The sequence below is a fragment of the Phoenix dactylifera genome, unplaced genomic scaffold (assembly GCF_009389715.1).
Source record: "Phoenix dactylifera cultivar Barhee BC4 unplaced genomic scaffold, palm_55x_up_171113_PBpolish2nd_filt_p 000774F, whole genome shotgun sequence".
NCBI classification, from domain to species: Eukaryota; Viridiplantae; Streptophyta; class Magnoliopsida; order Arecales; family Arecaceae; genus Phoenix; species Phoenix dactylifera.
The window spans coordinates 77,569-97,167 of record NW_024068145.1 but is presented as its reverse complement, the minus strand read 5'-3'; the positions used below and the strand labels follow the sequence as shown (position 1 = coordinate 97,167).

At 39.6% G+C, this 19,599-nt stretch overlaps 1 protein-coding gene across 1 annotated transcript; it reads left to right on the top strand.

Moving 5' to 3' along the window:
- Nucleotides 1-3,543: 3,543 nt before the first annotated feature.
- On the top strand, nucleotides 3,544-18,233 carry LOC103717643 (importin-5-like). The gene is made up of 20 exons (XM_008806104.4): nucleotides 3,544-5,000; nucleotides 5,157-5,360; nucleotides 6,424-6,528; nucleotides 6,636-6,701; nucleotides 6,789-6,953; nucleotides 7,884-7,958; nucleotides 8,040-8,194; nucleotides 10,573-10,708; nucleotides 10,817-10,886; nucleotides 10,972-11,099; nucleotides 11,211-11,267; nucleotides 12,951-13,136; nucleotides 13,276-13,368; nucleotides 14,406-14,491; nucleotides 14,585-14,651; nucleotides 14,804-14,870; nucleotides 14,976-15,112; nucleotides 16,761-16,852; nucleotides 16,973-17,039; nucleotides 17,729-18,233. The coding sequence occupies exons 1-20, from the start codon at nucleotides 3,747-3,749 to the stop codon at nucleotides 17,891-17,893; spliced, it is 3,375 nt and encodes a 1,124-aa protein (XP_008804326.2). The 5' UTR covers nucleotides 3,544-3,746; the 3' UTR covers nucleotides 17,894-18,233.
- Nucleotides 18,234-19,599: the final 1,366 nt, after the last annotated feature.

The window sequence follows — 19,599 nt, the reverse complement described above, 5'->3', positions numbered from 1 at the left end:
GTTGTCCCATGCTGCTTTGTCTATTAATTCGTCATGCTGTTTTCCGGTGCCACCAGGCTAGGAAGATCTCGAGTAGAGCAGGATTTTCCTTGGAGCTATGGTGTCATGTGGCATCCTTTCTGAAGGCACTGGGACGTCTGGTGGGAGCCCCGCAGTTTAGACCGGAGGCGGTGAGGACGACCTATATTGCCTACCAAATATGGCTTGCGGGGAACTTATGGACGTTCGGGGAGTCGAGCCCCTCTCCGAGGGTGGTGATGGAGAGGGCGAGGCTGCTAACAGTGGAGATCTGTCAGGCGGACCTTTCAGATAGGCTTTTGATAACTCGGAATATTTAGGGCTCTACGTAGAATGCCTCGTACAGTGTTTTTCACCTGGGAGCCTCCACCTCCGAGTTTTCTCAAGGTCAACTACGATGGTTGCGTTCTGCAGGACGGTGCGAGGGGGGGTGCGGGCTTTGTGATTAGAGGCCCGGACTCCAAGGTGGTTGCTGCTGGGGGCTGCCAGCTGTTTGGCACTTCGGTGCCTGGGGCAAAGTTGAGAGCGGCATGGTCTGCTTTGTGCTATGTGCGGCATGCTCTGCAGGTGAGGATGGTGATCTTAGAGGGCGACTCTGCGACGATCATTGGGTGGTTCAGCGGTCTTCAGGGAGGATTGGCGATTATCATCCGTTGTTGAAAGATATCCGGGCCATGGTCCGATATGGGATGGCCATTTAGGCGAAGCATACTTTCCGTGAGGCCAATGGGACGAACGGTTGGGTGGCTTTTTTTGTTGCCAATCATTCTGGGGGACAACTATGGATGGGTAAGATGGAGTTGCCTAGTGCTCTCCGAGATGTACTGTTTTTTGATTTTTTTAGTTGCAGTTGTACTCGTATAGTATGATTCTTTCGGGGGAGCAAAGGCTTTATGAACGACTTCGGTTCTTTATCTTCCCTCCAAGTGTTTTATTTGAAAAGATCCATGCCAAAACAACTAATGAAGATGACAACTTATCTATATCCTGAATTGATTAGACAACATGCAAACAAATATGTCATGAAGTACAAGAAATGAACAGCTCCAAGGCACGCCATAGTGGACAGTTTGAGTGGAGCAAGTCGACCATTGACTTGACGCAAATGTCTTCTTGTTACATTGATACCCTCGAGACACCATAAAACCTCATGGAGCCGTCTGAAATGCACTCATATATATAGCTGGGTCTGTTTTTTTGACCTCAGCGCAAATCTTGTGCACCTAGTCATGGACCTTCTTAATTTCTCTCTCTCTCTCTCTCTCTCTCTCACACACACACACACACACGCACGCACGCACGCACATACACAGAATGAACATGGAACTTCTAGGAGAGTGACTGGCAGCCAAAGCCCCGTTAATTGATGACCATGAACAAACTCTTCTTCTTGGTACTCAACAATTGGACATACAACCTCACCCAATCTCTGAGGAGTTACTATTGAGTAAAGTGACCATGAACAAATTAAATCCACCAACTCCCTGCAAAGACTTCTGAATGACTAGATAAGTGAGAAAATCTTCAAAAATTTCACCTCCTTAAACCTCCTCTAGATCATATTTGGTATCTTATGACCAAGATCTTTCTCTCTCTCCGGAAAGAATTCCTCCTTTTTAGTTGGCATACAATTTCTTTCTCCCCATTCAAACTTTCAATCTCACAATCTAATCCAAAACATCTCCTTGTCATATCCAAACAATTTGGTAATAATTTAAAAAACGTACTCACCAAGGGCCGAAAACTCATCCTTCAGCTCCAACAATGGTATATATATATATATATATATAGTATAACAACTCGGGACCTTATCCAAAAAAAAACTAACCGGAAGATATTATTTGGATTTCTTGATTTTGTATAAGTACTAAGATCTACCCAGCGAATAACTGACGTGGGACTAAATACACGCCCATACGGAGACTCGTATACTCCTCCCATTTAAGTCGTGACATTCTGGTCAGGCTAAAAATTCAAATCTCATCACAAGTACTACGATTGGCCTGTGGTCAACCCCAATAAATTCGTGCTGCTGTGTTTTTAATCCATATAGGTTATGGATTAGGTCCGTTCTGATACCATTTGTAATAACTCAGGATCTCACCTAAAAAAAAACTAGTCGGAATGTATTATTTGTATTTCTTAATTCTGTATAAATGCCTAAGATCTACCTTGCGAATAACTAATGTGGGACTAAACACATGCCGCATGAGTCCTCATATGTAGGGCGCAACACAATATGAATTGGATATCGGTATGTCTAATAAAGCTACTACCTTCCAAATAATCTATTTGGAAGGAGTTTAGATTTGATTTTTAGCATCATACATGAGAGTTAGGTTAGGTGAGACAAAGCATTTAGTTCCATTTAAACTCCATAACTGTGGCTATCCAATTTTTTTCTTATCGTGTTTAATCAATTATGGAAGGCAATGAAGATTTCTTGTACTGGCTGCCAATTGTCAATCCAAAACGTAAGTACGACTAGATTTATCAAATTCATGGCTCCCCTTCCAAGAAAAGAAAAATCTTAGATAAACAAAGGTATGGAAAGAAGAAATCGACAATAAATTTTATCGGTCTAGTGTTTTAATCTCTCTAAAAATGTCCTTGTTTTTTTTGTTTTTATTTAATGGATTCTTTGTTGCATTGTGGCTCAAATATATATTACTTTCCTTCAAGTCTATATTGATATAATTTCGTATTTTTCCAATCAAATTTTTGGTTAATTGCATAACATAACAAAGTTCCACAAAAAGACCAAGCATATTCTGGATACCAGCTGTCAGCATATAATTCCAAAAATTTACATAAATTTTATTCAAAAATGCTAAAGATCATCCATTTATAATTTTGCTATATTATCAATTACATGCTGAAGAGGTTGATTGGCTAAATAATACCCAAAACTTATATTGGATAGAAATTATATTCTACACAGCGTGCACCATATGCCGCCAATTACAGTTATTTATTTCTGTGGACCGTATTCATTAAGCACTCTTCTCAATATACTGCTACAGAAACAAACAGTAATGATTGACGGCATGTATAGCCATATGATGCACACTGTGTAGGTTATAATTTCTCTATATTGACATCAGCTGCCTCTTGCACCATAGGCTTAGTGAATCGGATAAATAATATTTGAAAAGATTGATCGATTTCTAGTAGTACTGAATTTGGTGACCAAAGCAATTTGATACAAATAAAGACTCAGGAAGATTGAAAGTCAGTAGTTGGTTTATCACCGGCAATGAGGACAAATTTTCTCGCAATGACCTTAGCTACCTAAAGAGGCCGTCCTCAATTCGTTTTTGGAAAGAAACAACTCCCCTTTCCTATAAAGTTTTTGGCGAAACAAATCCTGAAAGCTTTGAAAGGCATGATCCTGATAAATAAAACCCAAAAAAGCCCAAACACATGGTCAACAGCTAATTTCCAGCGAGCCCAAACCCCGCGGACATCCCAGACCCAATCCAAAGCTGAAAAAGCCACCCGCCCCTTTTCCTTCCACTTCCCCTCCAAACTCCCATAATTTGCTCTCGAACCCTAACGATAAAAAGCCAAGAAACTACCCACTCCTCGACCGAGCGAGCGGGGCGAGCGAGAAAGCGAGCGGCCCGACGACGACCTCGACTCCTCTCCTCTCCTCTCCTATCCGCCGTCCCCGTCCCCGTCCCCGTCCCCGTCCCCAAAACCCTAGCACCCGACCGCGTCCTCCGGCGATGGACCACCAGCAGCAGCAGCAGCTGGCGGCGATCCTCGGCGCCGACCCAGCGCCCTTCGAGGCTCTCATCGCCCGGCTGATGTCCTCCGCCAATGACCAGCGATCGCAGGCGGAGTCCCTCTTCCACCTCTGCCGCGACCTCCACCCCGACGCCCTCGCCGCCAAACTCGCTACCCTCCTCCACTCCTCCCCCCACCTCGAGATCCGCGCCATGTCCGCCATCCTTCTCCGGAAACTCCTCACCCGCGACTCCTCCCCCTCCCCCGCCGCCGGCGACTCCTCCTCGCCGTCCTACCTCTGGCCTCGCCTATCCCCGGCCTCCCAGGCCTCGCTTAAGTCCCTCCTTCTCGCTTCCGTCCAGCGAGAGGACGTCAAGTCCATCGCCAAGAAGCTCTGCGACACCGTCTCCGAGCTCGCCGCCGGCCTCCTCCCCGATGACGCCTGGCCCGAGCTCCTCCCCTTCATGTTCCAGTCCGTCACCTCCGACAACCCCCGCCTCCAGGAATCGGCCCTCCTCATCTTCTCCCAGCTCGCCCAGTACATTGGCGACACCCTCCTCCCCCACCTCCCCACCCTCCACTCCGTCCTCCTCTCCTCCCTCTCCCACCCCACCTCCGCCGATGTCCGGATCGCCGCCCTCGGCGCCGCCATCAATCTCGTCCAGTGCCTCCCCTCGGCTGCCGACCGCGACCGCTTCGGCGACCTCCTCCCCGCCATGATGCGCACCCTCACCGAGTCCCTCAACTCCGGTAAGGAGGCCACCGCCCAGGAGGCCCTCGAGCTCCTCATCGAGCTCGCCGGCTCCGAGCCGCGCTTCCTCCGCCGCCAGCTCCCGGACGTCGTCGGCGCCATGCTCCAGATCGCCGAGGCCGATCGCCTTGAGGAGGGCACTCGCCACCTTGCTGTCGAGTTTGTGATCACGCTTGCAGAGGCGCGGGAGCGCGCCCCAGGGATGATGCGCCGGCTCCCCCAGTTTATCGGGCGGCTGTTTGCCGTGCTGATGAAGATGCTGCTCGACATCGAGGACGAGCCCGCCTGGCACAGCGCGGAGGCTGAGGATGAGGATGCTGGGGAGACCAGCAACTACAGCGTCGCCCAGGAGTGCCTCGACCGTCTCTCCATCGCCCTCGGAGGGAATACCATTTTGCCGGTCGCGTCTGAACTGCTCCCAGCGTACCTGGCCGCCCCCGAGTGGCAGAAGCACCATGCTGCCCTTATCACTCTTGCCCAGATTGCTGAAGGTTGCTCGAAGGTATCGTAACCTTCAAAGAAGATATTTGATCTAAGTAAAAATAAACTTCTTTTATACGAGTAACTGGTGGCATAAAATGGAATGGTGCTCCAAGCTCTGAAAGCAGCATCTTTGTTTATTTCATTCCTTCGGGTATTTCTTTTCCTCTTTATGCAGGTGATGATTAAGAACCTGGAGCAAGTGGTGAACATGGTCCTCAATTCATTCCAAGATCTCCATCCCCGTGTGCGCTGGGCGGCCATAAATGCTATTGGGCAGTTGTCTACGGATTTGGGGCCAGATTTGCAAGTCCAATATCACCAGAGGGTGTTGCCTGCATTGGCATCGGCGATGGATGACTTCCAGAATCCCCGTGTTCAGGCAAGTAATTTAGCAAGCCTGATGAGCATAAAATATCTCTTCAGTATAGATTACAGGAAACTATCTTTATTGAATCAAATATTGCCTTAGTTAAATACTTCTAGTAGCTTGAGCTCAACAATATCATCAACAATTGTAATGTGACCACCTTTAGTCCCATTGGTCTACCAAGCTTACCTCTTGAATATGATAAAATTCATGTTAATTATCCGTTGCATGCTAGCTTGAAAAGTGACTTATGAAGACATCATTTTTTTAGTTGTATTTTTCCATTTGGTTGAGAAATATTGGCGAATTGTATTTTGAATGTAACTTGGAAACTCGATCTTCCTTTCTTTGTTTCAAGTCTTCTCCCCAATGCTTTAAGAAGATAAGAGTGTGAAATCTTGAAACTTGTTTTCCATGCTGGTTTTTGGTATATTTTGTTGGAAATAAGCTATAGAATCTTTGCAAGCGATGGAAAGCCTAAGAAAAAAATGTAATAGAATTTTTATTTCTGGCTATAAATCATTTGTCCACTTGGTGGTTCTTTTCAGGAAGAGCTCAAGTTCAGAAGCAGGTCAGTCGCTGATTATTTATTAGCCTTGCTTGTTCCTCCTTGTCTTTCCGTTCCCCTTTACTTGACCCTGCACAAACCATGTCTCTTGTGTATAATTTTCGCTGTTCCTCTGGCTTTTCTCAAAAATTTGGCTCCATGTTGCCCTTGTTGGATGTATTCATCATTGACGATAGTAATTGAGCTACAATGGTTTGTTACAAGCAATGATGAGGTAGCGTATTCCATGAAGCCAAGTATTGGATGATAGTGTATCGTATGGGCTGGTTTTGTTCTGGTTCCAGACACAACTACACTCTGTATCCGTATGTAGTTGATTCACAGGGAACTCCCCACCCCTTGCACGGATCTTATAAGAATTGCTCTGCTATCCATGCAGTCTAATTCTGCTACTTAATTTTTTTGTCTTTATGTGCTTCTGTCTTTATTTATTGAATTTCAAATTCCAGGGATAATCTTTTTGTGCGAACCAGTTCTTAATAAACATGTGTTTGATTGATGCCACAGGCGCATGCTGCTTCAGCAGTCTTGAATTTCAGTGAGAATTGCACACCAGATATTTTGTCACCTTACTTGGATGGAATTGTTAGCAAGTTGCTTGTACTCTTGCAGGTTATTTTCATATTTGCTTTACTTTGTTCAACTTTACATATGCATTTTGTTTTTGTTCTTCTGGAGTTGTTAGAAAAGGTTTGTAAAATGCAAAATGTTTTATTCAGAATGGGAAGCAGATGGTGCAAGAGGGAGCTTTGACGGCTTTAGCATCAGTTGCTGATTCGTCACAGGTATTTGCTGAAGGCACATTTTTATTAGATTGCCTATTCTATATATATTTTCTAAATGGTTTATTCTGACATGACATATTCCTGCAGGAACAATTCCAAAAATATTATGATGTTGTTATGCCTTATCTCAAAGCTATTTTAATGAATGCAACTGACAAGTCCAAACGGATGCTTCGTGCCAAGTCTATGGAGTGCATAAGTTTGGTTGGAATGGCTGTGGGCAAGGAGAAATTTAGGGATGATGCTAGACAGGTAGAAGACTTTTTTTTTCTCTCTAAAAATTATTGCCTTCATGGATCATCCAATTCTAAAGGTGTCTGCAATTCATGGTATTGGTGACCACTTTTATGGACTGTAGCTCATTTGTTATCATTATATTTATACCTTAAATTATTTATATAATATTTTTCTCCTATAGATCGTCTGAAGTTGAACCCAGTCTCCAAGAAAAGTTATTCCCAACTTTTCTGTGGAGACAGCATGTTAGTGCTTAAGAATTTTGTGAATTGTGATATTTTGACTTTGAGAGGTATCTTATGTTTTAGAATGTAGCATTACCTGCAAGATGAACTTTAACAACTTTTCAACAAATTAAGGTGCTATAGCTTCTTGTTTGAAAATGTTGAGAAGATTAAAGCAAGACTGTCTTATTCTGCAATGGTGTAAAACTGCAGCATTGTCTTGGCAGTGCAGTTGTTTACTAGCTCTTCTTATGGTTATTTTTCCAAAACATGTGAAAAATTTTAGTTCCTTGTTTTGTTTGATGCCTTGTTACTGCTATGAAGTTAATGATTTAGTAGTAATGCTAGAAAAGATTACATGTACAAAGTAAAGCTAACGTGTGGGCGCCTACACAACAGTTTAAATAAGGTCAATCTAGACTCGATAACCGAGTATCTGGCACCGATGATTTGAGCCATTGGATATGACCTACTATCTCTAAACTGTTTACAGTTAAAAAGTCATGTGATTTGGAAATCTTTAATCTATATCATTGTTATAATTCTTTTGTAGTTTTAGTTATGGATTTGTTGGTTATCCTTACCTCTTATCTTCATCCTTTTTCTGTTTTTAGAGTCTTATCCACATGTCTTCAACTGTTGAATCTGCAAGTTCAGCTGATGATCTTATGGTATGTTAAGCATGATTATCGCACTCATTAAACTGATTATTTCATGCTAGGTAATGGAAGTGCTGATGACATTGCAAGGATCTCAAATGGAGACAGATGACCCAATAACAAGTTATATGCTACAGGTATGTTTAAGACCCCATAGCTTGAAATAGTACATGGAAAGCTCATATGTCCCATTGTTTATTCCTTGTTTTGTGTCATAGGCCTGGGCCAGACTATGCAAGTGCTTAGGACAGGATTTTCTTCCGTACATGAGTGTTGTAATGCCTCCATTGCTTCAGTCTGCTCAGTTGAAGCCTGACGTAACCATTACCTCTGTGGATTCTGATGAGGATATAGAAGAATCAGATGATGAAAGGTTTGTTTTAAGTGATGAAACTCCAGTTTAAATATTTATTTTGGAATTTTTGGCAGCTACTGCAGTAGATTTGCAAATTGGTCCATCTTTCTTTTATGAAAACTTTATTTCTGACCCTTCTTTTTGGAACTGGGCCCACTCAGACTGGTTACTGGTATAAAGCGTGTGGGGTTAGGACACCTATAAACACAATCAGTTTGTGGTACAACCACCCTGAAGTTAATACTTGAACTTTGCAATTTCCATGTAATGAAAAAACATACCTCACCTTCATTATCGACTTCTGTTTTGCAAAACCAAGGAAGCATTTCTCGTAGTGCAACACCAGAGGTCTCGCATGCTTTTCCATGATGTAGCAGAGATCTCTGTGTTTGGAGAACACCACAATGCAGCAGCTGAATATTCTTGGAAAAGATCTTTCTAGTATAACATAGCAGCATACTCAACTGACTGTAAATGAAAACTAAAGGATGAAACTTTCTAACATTGTATGTGTTGAATGCTAAGCAGTTATCATGCATGATGAAGCTGCAATTGAGGTAAAGCCTGTAGATACATTCCTTGCTTCTTTGGCTGTGACATAGTTGCTAAAGTTCCTCTTTGGAGAGACTCCAAGCTCAGACAGTAGGAACATATATATATATTAATTTTGCAATTCTGGCAAGCCCTTTGAGGTTATGTCACCTCTAATTAGTTCAGAACTTGAGCCAACCACTTCAGTGTTGGCTCTTTAATTAGATTCTGTCTGGATGAAGCCCTTGATCTATAAGTTCAAATGCAGCAAGTTTCAACTCTAAAATTGTTTTCAAACTTTGGGTATTGAATTTGGTATTGTCCCACATCACCAACCAATTGATAAAATATAGCAGCTAAAACCACATGTTTTAAAGTCCCTATATAACTAACACATTTCACTTGGTGATCTAGTGCTTATAATACTGATGAATGATGATGATGATGTAATAATGTCGATCTAATTTCTCACTTCAAGACACAAACTCTTTAAAATATTTTTTTTAATAGGTGCAGTTTTGCAGTTGTTATTGGTTTTAACTAATGTTTTTTTCCTTGCATTACAGAAATATTTGGTTTTTCTTTCTTTATATGTAATAGACAAATAACTTAGAATGACTCGTCATTTTGGTTAAATACATCAGGCATACATGTATAAGTGTTATAGTGGGTATATTAACTAATCATATACATATAATTGTATAGCTATTTGACATTGCATTTGGAATTTGAGTATTAGTGATTTTTGAATCCCAACTGCATGCCGTCACTTGTCATGTGATGATGTGACACATGTTTCCATTTTAACCTATCATGCTTGGAAGGCAAGTGCTGACTTTTTTCCACATCAACTATGTCTATCACATCTTATTGCCTAGTTCACCTGTTAACACTGATCAAATATAAAACTTACACAAACTGTATGACCTGCACTTTGTCACTTTACTATGAGGATTCTTCTGGGCTTTCTTTTTTGGCTTTCTTGACACCACCCTGTTTCTGATAGGGTTGTATCAACATTTTGAAATTGGTCAAATGTGGGCATGACACAACTAGCCTCTTCCTCAACCAAAAATGTGCTAGCATGACTCCGAAACTTCACGCAGAAGAGTCATATAGCTGATACGAAAACTGACTCGTTGCTCCTCAATTTACATTGTACAGGTTGCCCAATTGAGAAGCAACATGAGAATTATGCATCAGTCTGTAACTTCTGTGTTTGAGTTTATGGTGTAACCAAAGAATTTCTTACCATATGCTTTATCTGGTTCTGGCAAACCTGTCCTTAGCAATCTGGTTTTCAATGAAACCATGATGATAATTTTGTATGAACTTGTTTTGCAAGAACTAGAACAGAAAATCCTTGTGGTTGTGTAGTAAATGGTGACCCTCAAAGTAATTTTTTGTATTGTGCAAATTTCAAAAGACATTGTGCATGCAGGTTGCATAGTGTGGTGCTGTGCAACCGAAAAAAAACTAGAAAAGAAAATAAGATCACGATTAAAAATGACCTGATGAACATCTTAAATGTAATAAATCCATTCTCATCTATGCTATCTGTCTTAATAAGATATGCTGTTCATTGTATGCCATCCTTGTCTTGTAAGAACCTCCATACAGTATTGCAATGTGTACTTTTCCAAAACTCCCTTGACAACTTCCATTTTTTATAGCTTTAGTGTTATGAACCTCATGCTTTTCCTTAATTTACATTTGTTCTGCTATGATTCCCCTCTCTTCTACTAAGCTAGTTTCCTGTCATGCCCAACATGATCTGTGTGATATCCTAGGATATGGAATCTGCATGGTGTTATTTGATATTAAGATATGCGCAACACATTCACTTGACTCGTATATTAATGCAGCATCGAAACCATCACTCTTGGGGATAAAAGGATTGGTATTCGGACTAGTGTGCTGGAGGAGAAAGCCACAGCTTGTAACATGCTCTGTTGTTATGCTGATGAACTCAAGGAGGGTTTCTACCCATGGATCGATCAGGTTGGTTATGATCAGTGTTTATACATTTCCTTTATTAGGCCTTTATCTAATTGAATAAATGCGTCTATTTAAAAAGAAATGATCCTGTAACCTACAAATTAATCGCAGGTTGCTCCTACTTTAGTGCCGCTTCTCAAATTTTATTTCCATGAAGAAGTCAGGAAGGCTGCTGTTTCTGGTATTACTGTACATTTGTTGTTTGCAATCTTATTTTGGCATAAGTTTTTCTTCTAAAGATCCAATGTGATTTTATTTACCTCCAGCCATGCCAGAACTACTTCGCGCAGCAAAGTTAGCTGTGGAGAAAGGGCTGACTCAGGGTCGTAATGAATCATATGTTAAGCAGTTGTCTGACTATATAATTCCATCTCTCATTGAAGCTTTGCATAAGGTTATCCTACAACTCTCTATTTAACAACACCTCTGTATTTGATGATGTCCGAGAATTTTATTTTATTTCTGTACTTATATTTGTCTTTTGGAATGATATCTTTGATTATAGGAGCCTGAAACAGAAATTTGTGCATGCATGTTGGATTCATTGAATGAGTGTTTACAGGTTTGTCTTCTACCTTAGCCTATTTCTTTCCATCAATTTTTTTTAAGAGCTTCCTCGCTATTTTGTTTTCTTAATACTGTAGTACAATTATTTGTATTGTCAACTTTGTCAGTATCCCCTAACTGCTTCAGTCAAGTCTATTATATTAAACAGATGTCTTATTTTTTTTGAGCAAGAAAGTTTTCTGTTCTAGGGAGAATTTAGTGCAAGTTGACTTGTTCTAAACTGCATGCTCTTGGGGCTGAAGAGTTATGTTACTTGCATCTATTGCTAACATAGAAGTTCTTGTGTGATAAGAAGTTTGCTAATTACGAACATTGTCTACTGAGGAAAGTTGGTAAATCAATGTAAAACGTGGTTTATCTGAAGAAGGCCACTAGCTTTAAGCTATTTTTATGATCTGTGTTGATGTGTCATAGAGGCTTAGCTAGTTTTGGTCTTGTTACAATCTGTGTAGTTAAAGATAATCATACTTCTACAGGTCATTTTGGCTTGAAGATGTGGAAAAACTTACATATAATCTAAGCTAATCCTTCCTTATCAATCCCTAGAGATGCTAGAACTTCTAATAAATGGAAAAAAGAAATTGGGCTGTTGTACCAGATCTTCCCTATCTGAAATTTGCTCTCCTTTAACTTATTATGCAGTGGGACGGTTTGTAGGAGATCGCAATGGGTTGAGCTACATATTAGAATTTAATACTTGTTTAGTGTGATCTGACCCATTGCTCATGGATGGGCATTGCCGCATTATTGCATGAGCATGGATGGGCTATACTTATGCAGTTATACCCACATTAAAGTGTTTGTTGCCTTTGCTCAATGCATGATGTCATGGCCTTGGTAATACAAAGTGATTGGACTATTAATGCATTCTGTCATGGCTTTGGTTAAGTCATTATTCTCAAAAACAGATCCTTGGTAAAGCAAAAGAATTTTTTTTTTGGGTACATTTTTTTTTGTACAAGCAAAAGAATTTCAGTGGTAAGATTTTTTGCCTTCTCTTTTTGGCTAAGAAAATATTTTGTACCTAACACAATATGTATGCCTTGCATTACCTTTGGATCAGTGAGTTATGGAGGCCTGTTTTTTAACTGGGAATTAAATGTTTTGGAATGGCTTAATTTGGATCTGGTACAGTATATGTAACTATTAATATTTGAAGTTTTGATGGCCATCTGACTTTGACCATTATTTTGCTATCAAGTAACCAATTTTGTTGCTGTTCCAAAGGCAATAAGAATGTACAAAGGACTGGATAAGGCTTCTAGGAACCTTAATTTGAAGCTTCTCGCATGCATTGGAGATTCTTAAAACAAACTTCAGCGAAGAGGTTATCACATTGGCTATGGTGATCTTAGTTTTTGTTCTAAGACGACACCTTTTTAAGATTGCAGATATGTCGGCATCTTAAGCTTTTTTATTGCAAAATATTTGAATTCCATGCTGTTGTTAAACTCCAAATGCCACTACTTCGTTGAACCTTTTATTTTAACAATCATTACTTGATCTTCGTGTTATGCTTTCTCTTAGATTATGTTCTCTTTCTGTCTGTTTCTCTCTCTCTCTCTCTCACATGCACACACAAATTTTGGAGCTTGTCAAATATGATAATGTCTTGATATTACTATAAAAAATTCAATTGCAACATGCAGTTTTATCCCCCCTTTTTTTGTTTTTTCAGCTCTCTGGACCACTTCTTGATGAAGGCCAGGTGAGAAGTATAGTGGATGAGATCAAGCATGTGGTTACAACAAGCACGACTAGGAAAAGAGAAAGGGCAGAAAGGACAAGGGCAGAGGACTTTGATGCTGAGGAAGGAGAATTGCTTAAAGAGGAAAATGAACAAGAGGAAGAAGTCTTTGACCAGGTCTGCCATAACCCAGTCATACTTCTGTGTATGCTTAGCAAATTACTCCTTGTGAGCTTTGCCCTTGACATGATCATTTATATATTGTGAAACTTGATCGTTGTCCTGTGTTTTTCTTCCTTTGTGATTTTTTCTTCAGGTTGGTGATTGCTTGGGCACTTTGATCAAAACATTCAAGGCTTCTTTCCTGCCATTCTTTGATGAACTTGCTATGTATATAACACCAATGTTGGTAAGTCCTGAAAAGCATGCCACTCGTGTTTATATTAAAATTTTATATGTTGGGAAGATGGAAATGTTTTACTTGATCAGCCTCCTCTTTAAGGTCTAGGAATTACTTATTGTGGTGGACCTTTCTGTTATCATTTATGCTGTTAATTTGGATGCCAATAATAAATTGCAACCACTTTTGTGAAAAACATACGATTTGCTTTTCCTTGGCTATATCTTCATTCATGTTTATGCCAGCTGTGGTTATACTTATATTGCTCATAGAAGTTTTTTGACTGTTATGGGATCACTAGAATGCTTTATGATCAGTGATATGTAGACCATCACCATATACCCACATGCTAAGTCACCTGGAAACAATGTTCGCTGTACCGATCGGTACCGGTCGGTACCGAGCGTACCGTACCCGTACCGATGGGTACCGGTATCGGTACACCAATGTCGGTACGCCTGGCGTACCAGATACCGTACCGTACCGACACTCGGTATGCCTATACTAGTGCGGCACCGGTACGGGGTTCGGTACCGGTACGGCGAACCTTGCCTGGAAACATCAAAAAAGCTAGCTCCATACGTTGACAACTTTTCATTGCATATTTAACCAGCCTCTTTTCATCAGATTTATATAATTTGAGTGTATGCAGAAATTGGGACATCTCCAGTTCCTTTACATAGCGTGTCCTATATGTAATCTTGGATTTTCTTAATTCGATGTTATTATCCATTTGCGCTGAACCTGGTAGTCAAAAGCAGTACTTGCCGTTGGCTTGGTTATCTTTATGCTTGTGGCCATCCTAAGATATTTAGGTAGAAGATTCAATTTCCTGTACTTGTTATTTTATACCTTTTCTATTTTGCTTTGGTACCTCTGAAATTCAATGTTGTTTGCAATGTTCTTAACCCTGTTTGTATGAAATAACCTTTAGTTATCAGATAAAAGAATGCTTCTGTTTCTGAATTCCTCAACCAATGGTTAGAACAGTAAATCAGTTAATTTCTTCAGCAGGATTTTTTTTCATGGTCTGTATATATATGCAGGGAAAGGATAAAACAGCTGAGGAGAGAAGAATTGCCATTTGCATTTTTGATGATGTTGCAGAACAATGTCGAGAAGCCGCTCTGAGGTAAGTTTGTTTCTTGAACTCAACTGTTTGGAAAGTTAGGCTTTTAATCTAGTATTTTTTGTCTAATGTTTTCTTTTTTTTTTCATTGAGCAGATATTATGATACTTATCTTCCTTTCCTATTAGAAGCATGCAATGATGGGAATGCGGATGTTAGACAGGTTTGTAATCCCTTCGCTAACCCTATTCCTCTGCACTACCTCAGAGCCCACACGTGCATACATACATACAACTTTACTTTGATAAATCACCCATATATATCCATCAGCGTTTCCAAGTTAGTAGGTTAATTTCAAGAAGTAATTGTCTTCAGGCTGCTGTTTATGGAGTTGGTGTTTGTGCTGAATTTGGTGGTTCTGTGTTCCGACCGCTTGTTGGAGGTATCCCAATAGAATTAAATTTGTGAATATTTTGCATGTCTGTTTGCTTCCCTTCGGTGCGGTATTATTAATATTGTTTGTATGATTTTCTTTTCCCTTCAACAGAAGCTCTCTCAAGGCTAAATAATGTTATTAGACATTCTAATGCACTGGATTCAGACAATGTGATGGCATATGACAATGCTGTTTCAGCTCTCGGAAAAATTTGTCAGTTCCACAGGGATGGTATTGATGCAGCTCAGGTATTTCTAGTTTTCAATTATTCTCTCTTCCCTATCCTCTCTCTCTCTCTCTCAACATAATTGAAAAGCTTGTTCTCACAAAGGATGTAGCCATTAATCAGAACAAATGACACTGAGTGATATAAATAAACTATCCTGCATATTCGAATAAGGTTTGTATTTGTCGTTCCAATAATGCAGTGACAAATTGTGATGGCTAATGACTAAATGAGATCTGACTCATTAACATCTTCTCTTGAAAATTTGCTGTTCGAGGCATCTATTTATGTTGAGGAAGGATCAAAATGCTTGTTTTATCTTAATGTTTTCTACTAAATTAATTTTCTTTTAGATTTTTAAAAATGGATATTTTTTGCAATGCTTTGATGTTTTATTAATGTCATTGTTATTATTTTTTGAGTGTATTTAAGATTTCTAAGGTTGTTGGTTTGTACTGCGACTAAATCTTCCATGCTTGATCTTAAATTGTGATGGCTAATGACTAAATGAGATCTGACTCATTAACATCTTCTCTTGAAAATTTGCTGTTCGAGGCATCTTGCTATTTGCTATTTATGTTGAGGAAGGATCAAAATGCTTGTTTTATCTTAATGTTTTCTACTAAATTAATTTTCTTTTAGATTTTTAAAAATGGATATTTTCCGCAATGCTTTGATGTTTTATTAATGTCATTGTTATTATTTTTTTGAGTGTATTTAAGATTTCTAAGGTTGTTGGTTTGTACTGCGACTAAATCTTCCATGCTTGATCTTAAATTTTATCAAGATGTGATGGTGTTGGCACTGTTTGCTTGATACGTTGGAAATTGTTTGAATAACACCAAATAGATGTGATCATTTTGTTGAATCTTGCTATTAGTCAATTGACTAGGAGGCGATCTAGGACTAGATGTAAAGTTCAGTAGCTCGCCTGTAAAATAAATTGACTAAGATCATATGTAAAATTCAGTATCTAGCCTTGGAAAAAAAATCTAATTAGGCCTGTCTGAAGGATTGCATTGTTGTATAGACTTCATTTCTATCAGTGACCATATTTGCGGCATAGGTGACCATATTGTCATGACCTCTAGCTGAACTGTGTTTCCCATTAGGAAAGGAGCTTGAATGGTGTTGAAGAGCCTAGGAGGATGAGCCTAGGATGCATGGATGGGAAAAATCTGAGAATATTGGTTAAAGAAGAATCATAGAATCAACACCAAATAATTAGGAAAAGGCTTGATGTTAACGGCTGTGCCTGTAAGTTCTGTTTTTAAATGTTTTTGAGGATGCATGCTTCGCGATGCTTCAAGTTTCTTGATAGCAAGTTTTGCTGAAATGCGAAGTTGATCAGGCCATTACTCTGTTTCAACCTTGTAAATAATAACACGTGCAAGCTGCTGTGCTTGTGTGTACACATTTTGCGGCCAAGATTGAGCATTTTAAAGGGCACAACTGACTAGTGTGAGTGTTTGCAGAGTAAGGTTCTCGGCCTTGGAAATCAATATATTTTTCAGTCATTATTCTGATTTCATTATTTCCTTTCATGACAACCCTTTATCCATGGGATGACTCACCTTTTTTTGTTTGACAATTTGTCTGTTGGAATGCAAAATAGGCAATACCACTATTGGTATCTTTTTTTTGTCATGACAGCCTTTCATGCTTGCCAGGTTGTTCCTGCTTGGTTAAACTGCTTGCCAATAAAAGGTGATTTGATCGAGGCCAAAGTTGTACATGAGCAGCTTTGTTCAATGGTTGAAAGGTAAGTGCATGTCTTTGCTTTGTTTATCTGACTTGTACAGGTTTTTATATGATAAATATTCTGTCATTTATTTTCTTGTGGTGAAAGTCTAATGATTGACAGGTCATGTCTTGTTCACAGGTCAGATAGGGAGCTTTTGGGTCCTAACAATCAATATCTTCCTAAAATCATTTCTGTATTTGCTGAGGTAATCTCCTTCCTCTGCTCTGCTATAAAGCCTTGGGTTTTGCTGCCACACTTATTAATTCATGAACTAATGATTATATATGTGATCCACCCATTGTTTGCTAACTTTGCTGATGGTCCTCAATTTTGTTTAAAATTCTGTCTTTTTTTTAAAGTGCTAGTTATACTGCGCATTCAGATGCACGTTTCTGCTAAAGGTTTTAGATTTGGATAATTTAACTAAAAGCTGAATTCAGAAAAGATCTGAAAATAATTATCTGATAATTAACTTTTTTAAAATTTTCTATGCATTCTATCTCACCTTTGCTTCTTGGTTTAGAGATATCTCACTGTACTCCCTTGAAAGTTCTGAGGGTCCGAATGTACTGAGATATCCTTTTTAGATGTTTTTGGAGTCCCTTATGCTATAGAAATCTAGTATGTTTTAAGCCTTTTAAAAGAGAAATTTATTTAGGGTTAGAATTGGAAAAATTTGGAAATTAAATTGCTTTTATATAGTTTTAACTTTCAAGGATTTGAATATGCAATAAAAGATGGAACACTAATTAGTTTTTGTTCTACATCAGCAAATGGTCAAGGTACTAACTGATTTGTTGAAGAATAAAGCTGGTTAATATCCCAATTCTCCCATCCCCCCCTGCCTCCCTCCCTGCATGTCCACACCCTGAAATTGGCTGTTCTGCCGTGTAGGTCTTATGTGCAGGAAGGGATCTGGCCACGGAACAAACTGCTGGCAGGATGATTAATCTTTTGAGGCAGCTCCAACAAACACTGCCACCATCTGTCCTTGCTTCAACCTGGTCTTCCTTGCAGCCTCAGCAGCAGCTTGCATTGCAGTCGGTCTTGTCATCATAGTTTTTCCTTTGAGTCGGTTGTCTGGTTATAGTACATCTTTTATCATTGGAATCCATTCTTTGTATGTCCTTAAATTTGTCGAGTCATGTCATCCATTAGCGTATTGTTTGCTTGCGGTTGATATATTATTGTTCGGCGAGAGATTTTGTGATTTTGGTGTAGAGTGTGTATATTATAGACCGTAAAATGCATGTTTATATTATTGGCTAGAGTGGTAAAAGTGAGTGGCTATAGAATGCTCCTGGTGGAAAATAGTTCTGCAACAATTTTGGTGCTTGATCTTTTATTTCTCTATTGAAGTGTGAAAATCATCCTTCTGTATGTAATTGTAAGTTCTTCAGACTCTCCTGTATTTATGGGATTTGTATGTTAAGCAAAATTTTGGAAGCGTACCTTCTTTGGCAAGGAGGAATTGGTTGGTCATACAGAACGTTGCTTTATGGGGTCTTGCTGGTTAAAAAATTGGTTGCATTTTTTGGAATACTCGCGTTCGGGTGTGCATAGCCAGATGATATCAGGTTATCTATGGATGCTAAAACATCTGAAAGGATGAATGATTCTCATAACAGATACGTTCGAAATTGGGCTTATGTTGGACGTGGAGAGCTCAAGTTATGCCTTTTGTCATGCCTAGTTCGCTCTTTCCACGTATGGTGTTCCACAAGCCCGTTGTCTATCGCAAGGTGAAAGGCAGATGTTTGCCTGTGCCCTTTAATTTTACATTTGTTTACAGAGTCTTGTACTTAATAAAGCTTCTATCATTGCAGAGATTAGAAGTAGATTCATAAGATCAATGGCTTTGAGCTGCAACAGGTAAATAGTTTCGGACTAGGGAGGATAACATCTTTGCAATTAGAAAATGGAAGGTGCCAACTTATTCTGATTGTGGGGTTCCATGGTGGATGTACCAGAGATCTGAATTTGATTACCTACTTCATCGGATTTTGGTTTGTAAAAATAAGTGGAGGGGAGGGGATTTTGGTTTGTAAGTGTTTACATGTTAGTGAGGGCGATTCCTCTTGCTTTGTATGGTTCTACAAACTGAGAGTCATCAGAAAAAGGTTTTCCAAAGTTTGGAAGTTGCATCTTTACATGCTCAATTTGCTAAACCTGGAAGCCTTGCAAGTCGGCAGGCCGCTCCCGTAACGTTTTATATTTGTTTCTATGCTCTCAGAATATTTGAAAATTTCACTCTGGGAATCTAGTCATATGTTGGAGTTGAGCAATCAGTGGTCAGCAAGGAAGGATTTAAGGCCATACTGGAGGTTGGTTGCCTTGACAGTAACGAGCATGCTAGATGAACTTGGTAGCCCTGAATAGTCCACATTCTATGGATTGTTTATGGTGCAGCAGACCTGAACAAGTTTAGTATCTTTCTACTTTGAATGCTCGAACCAGCATAGCGTTTCGCATCTATGATAATTCTTCGTTTCGATTATCTTCTCGGTGGAGCTATTCTAGTTATTCGCCAGGTATAATTCTTGTTAATAATATATTAGTTTCATGAACTCTTATCACATTTAAAATTTGAGAACATCTTCAGCTAATAGCTTCCTACGGTTCTAACGCCAATCCCCATATAATAAAAAAATAGTGAATGTTCAGATTTTCCTCTGTCACGATGTGAACATATCCATCATCTGACTTTATGTATCAGTTCCGTTTGCTTGGAGCTTTTACTGCGTGTTGGTAGTATGGCTCGGTTC

Excerpts from the sequence above, each read along its gene's own strand:
- LOC103717643 (XM_008806104.4), top strand. The coding sequence starts at position 3,747 with ATGGACCACCAGCAGCAGCAGCAGCTGGCGGCGATCCTCGGCGCCGAC. Across the intron at positions 6,529-6,635 it reads AGTTGCTTGTACTCTTGCAG|AATGGGAAGCAGATGGTGCA; the intron begins GTTATTTTCATA and ends TGTTTTATTCAG. Across the intron at positions 10,887-10,971 it reads CAGGAAGGCTGCTGTTTCTG|CCATGCCAGAACTACTTCGC; the intron begins GTATTACTGTAC and ends ATTTACCTCCAG.